Source organism: Apteryx mantelli, chromosome Z, assembly GCF_036417845.1.
Source record: "Apteryx mantelli isolate bAptMan1 chromosome Z, bAptMan1.hap1, whole genome shotgun sequence".
In the NCBI taxonomy this organism is placed as follows: Eukaryota; Metazoa; Chordata; class Aves; order Apterygiformes; family Apterygidae; genus Apteryx; species Apteryx mantelli.
In genome coordinates, this window is record NC_090020.1 from 75735039 (window position 1) to 75739186 (window position 4148).

At 59.7% G+C, this 4148-nt stretch overlaps 1 protein-coding gene across 1 annotated transcript; it reads right to left on the minus strand.

Annotated features, from left to right (window-relative positions):
* Positions 1-578: 578 nt before the first annotated feature.
* On the minus strand, positions 579-2196 carry MSMP (microseminoprotein, prostate associated). Its single transcript, XM_013953385.1, has 3 exons — positions 2085-2196; positions 1285-1393; positions 579-768 (listed from the first exon to the last, which is right to left on the minus strand). Exons 1-3 carry the CDS (start codon positions 2194-2196, stop codon positions 579-581), a joined length of 411 nt encoding a protein of 136 aa, XP_013808839.1.
* Positions 2197-4148: the final 1952 nt, after the last annotated feature.

Below are 4148 nucleotides of genomic sequence, written 5' to 3' on the forward strand. Positions count from 1 at the left end.
CACGATATAGACAAATTTCGCCCTTTTGCCCTTGCTTTAGTAACTGGAAGTTTCCTGCGCACCTGGGAGGAGATCCTCTGGGATCTGCATTCCCAGAGAAAGCCTGGCTCAGGGCTACGCAAGCCCTCGTCCTTGCAGACACTGAGAAAAAAGGGATTCCTTCCCCCCCTGCTCTGCTGGGGAGAGCTGAGGGTAGTGCAGGCGTGCTAGCAAGTCCAGGTCAGTCTGGCGCGAGCCTTCGGCTTCGCAGCCCTGTTGGGGACTTGCGTGCCCTGGCCAGGCACTTGGCCTTGGAGGATGGGAAGCGAGGAGCCCCGGCTTGTGCAGGGCCTTCTCAGCATGCTGTCTCGTAGGGAAGGGGCCTGGTTCAGTTCTGGAAGCTGAAAGCAGAAGCAAAGCTGTACCATGGCAGCACTAGGGTGTAAATGTCAACTCAGTACAATAGTGTATGGATAGTGGTTTCCCTCAAAGGTGGCTGTAGTGACGTCTCTACAGGATGGGGCAGGTCTGGAACATGCAGGAGGTGCGCTCTGGACTACGGAGGCTCATGCTGGGGGCGCGGGGGCACCGCCGGACCTCTATCTGCTGAGCCCTGCGTCCAGCACCTTGTTGCTCAGCGGCTCGGGGGTGCCGGCCGAGCCCCACTCGTGCTCCAGGCTCTTCACGCAGGGCAGGCTGGGGTTGGCCTTCTGCACCACCGAGATCTGGCAGGTCTGCGAGTCGTAGTGGGCCTCACACCAGTCGGGGAAGTCGATGGGGTGCTGGGTGCTGCGGGAGAGGGCATGGTGCCATCAGCTATCGCTGCAGGAGCGGTGGGCATTGCTGGGGGCCCCACGCCTGCGACTGGGCTGCTGGCATGGCCAGGTGGCTCCCTCCGCTGCCAGCCCGGCCTGCCAGGGGTGTCCCCCAGGACAGCTTTTGCAAGGCACTGGCTGGGCCTCAGCTCCTGTCATATCTCATGTCCCCAGAGCCCTCATTGGGACCACTCACCCCACCTGCCCTCGCTGCGATGGGATGCCCCTGCCCCGGGCTGTCCTTGGCTCCCCACCTGCCTGTGTAAGGAGCACGATCATCCTGCCACCCTTAGCACCCCAGTGGGATCCTGCCCACCTCTTCCCAAGGGCCTGGCACCCCACTTGCTCCAACCACCACCCTCTGAGGCTGTGACAGTTGCTCCGCCACGCACACAGCCACCAGCCCCGCGCCACCCCGCATGGCAGTGCTGCAGCAGGGCAGTGCCAACCGCAGCAGCCTGCCCCGAGCACCCCGCGGCTGCTCACTCACGTCTCGCAGCAGCCCACGCCGATGGGGTGCAGGCAGGTGCACAGCAGGCAGTTGGTGCTCAGCCATGACTCCCCGAGGGAGAACAGCTTACCCTCGTACTCACAGGGAGCTGGAAAGGAAACGGCGGTGATAAGCATCCACAGGCCAGTGCCTGGGGGCGTGGGAGTCTCCTTGGCACCCCTCTGCCACAAAGAGGGCACAGGGGGAACATCACAACCTCCCGTCTGCCCAGTGGTGCAGAAGATACTCAGTGTCCTCTCCACCCTGCCTCAGCAGCCCTGCTCCCTGGACTCCTGCAGGTGTGGGAAGCCTGGGTAGCTGCCAAGAGAGATGTTCCCATCCATCCACCCCTGGCTGTGCCTTGCTGCTCTCCCCACTGCCCTTGTGGCCCCTGAGACTTGGGGCAAAGGCAAGTGGCTCTTGTTGCCCTGGAGAGGGCACATCCTGTGCCCCTTTGGGCACCTCTGCACCCCTGGAAGGAGGTGGCACAAAAAATACGGGCAGCCTTCTCCCCTTTGCTGCTAGTCCTGCATGCACAGCCCCAGCCGGGCTCCTGCCAGGAGCTCTTCATGGCCCAATGAGCTGTTTCTCAGCCAGAGCCCTGGGGAGCTGTTCTGTGGTTTATAGACTGCTCCTTCCAGTCATCACTGGCCTGCGATCATGCTCCTGAGCTCAGCGCAGCCCACTTAGTGCGTCGCAGGCGTGCAAGGGAGGGCCCCCACCGCCCCAGGAGTCATGGGGAAATCTACAGCCTTGTCTTAGCATCTCATGTTCCCGGCTCACCTCCCCAAGCCACTTACCTTTAGCCTGGAAGTAGCATTTGGCCTGGGAGCCTGGCAGCTGGAGGAGGAGGGATAGCAGTAGGCAAAGCCTTCCCCAGACACACACCATCTTCTGCACTCTCATGGCCATGGCCGTTGATGAGCTGGGCTTCTCTGCGGTCCTGCTGAGATTGCCTTTCCTCTCTCTCTCTTTCCTTTGCTCCTTTACCCTCTCTTTCTCTCTCTCTCTCTCTCTCTCTGCCTTTTTAATGCTCTTCCCCTGATCCCAACAAGAGATATTTATAAAGTTCAGCTTTACGACCCTGGCCACCAGCTGTGCCCCACTGGAAAAGTTGTAAAACTCATTTCCTGATTTGAAAGGCATGAAAACAAGAGGTAGGATCAAGATTTTTAACAAGCTGTGAAAAGCTGATTCATGCCCTCCAGAAATGTCTCCAGTTGGAAGCCCCTGTGGGCACAAGGCTCCGTGGTGAGGGGAGATCCAAGGGACCCCAGCGGGGTTGCCCTCAGCAGGGTCACAGGCTCACCAGCGGCGCACACTGGAGTCCTTGGCACACCACCAGGAGGAGAGCACTGGACTCCCCTCTTGGTCGCACTGAGCTGTCTCTGATCTGTCAAAACATCCGAGATCTCAGGAGCATCTCATCTTGTAGGGACCCAAGCGATGTGCCGGGAGAAGCACCACGTCAGTGTGCTCCAGCCCAGCTGTAGCCAGGTCGCCTGGGCACCAGCCTGCTGCAAGGGCAAGAAAATTGTCCCTCAGTAGTGCCATGGACTCATGCTCCAACCTGCCTTCTGCCAGCAGGAAGCGCGGCGCCCAAACTGTCATGCTGCAAAGGCACGCAGCCATCCTCGGGCTCGCGGCCGCCAGCGCCAGCAGCCACTGCTGCAGGACATAGTGGCACAGCCTTGGCTTGAGGTGTGGGGAGCACCATGGAACAATTTTGCCCCTTCTCCAGACCTCTGAGCTGAGCCGTTGCATTTTCCCTGCTGCCAGGATGCCTTCGCAGCTCCAGCCTTGTGGGGTGCCTCTGAGCCAGGCTTGCAGCCCCGCATGAGCTGAGGGGGTGACGGCTGGTTCCTCAGGATGAGAGCGGGTTGTACAGCATTGCCCATGCCACGGGGTAGGTGAGCAAGGCCCTCACAAGGCAGCGATGTCCCCAGGGCTGGGCAGCCGCCAACACGAGCGTGAGAGCAGGGCCACGCAGCCCAGCCTGCGGATGGGCTGAGCATCCCATCCGCAGCCGGAGAGCAGCCGGAGCTGAGCTGTCCCTGTCGGGGACTGGAGACCAACCTCTGCAAAAGCCGGGAACAGGGCGAGACGTACAGGAGGCAACAGGTAGGGAAGAAACCAGGGGGTGAAGGTGGGTTTGGACAAGTGACCAGAGAAGAAAACAAGGGGCTCGGCTGGAAAGCCGTGAGAAGACGTCACAGCCCTGGGGAGACACGGAGGGGCACGTAGCACTGCCACCGTCCCTTTATGACCATCAAGGAAATCCCTTTCCCAGACTGGCCCCCTCTGCAGCAAAGTGATAAGGTTTTCAATCAGTGGCCGGAGCGGCCAAAGAGACAGGACGGCAGCGTCGGAAGAGACTAGGATGCGAGGAGCTGCGGGGCTGGGCGGCGCGGCCACGCGTCCCCGGGGCGCATTTGAGAGGAGCGCTGAATTGCCAAGAGAAATTTGCAGCCCTCTTCAGAAGCGGCTGCCGGCAGCAGGAAACAGGACCCCGGGGATGGTCCAAGCTGCAGCTCGGCCAGCTCTGGGAGGGATGCGTCTGCAGTAGCAGTAGCATATGTGGGTCATCTGCCTCTGCGTTAAGCTTCCTACTTTCTAAAAGTTTGGGATAGGTTTACACCCTGACGCGTGAGGCTCAATATCCCTTCCAGAATTTGTGTTGGCATCCGCTATTATAGCTGGATATTTTTGTTATCCACATAAATAGCCAATCCCTCCTTGAGTCCTGCTAAATTTTGGCCAGAATGTTTTCCTGTGGCAGCCTAATTAAGCAGGGAGTGAAAAAATATTTCCTTTTATCCGTTTTGGATTCGCCACCTTCTGATTTCAAGGCAGGTCCCAGCCAG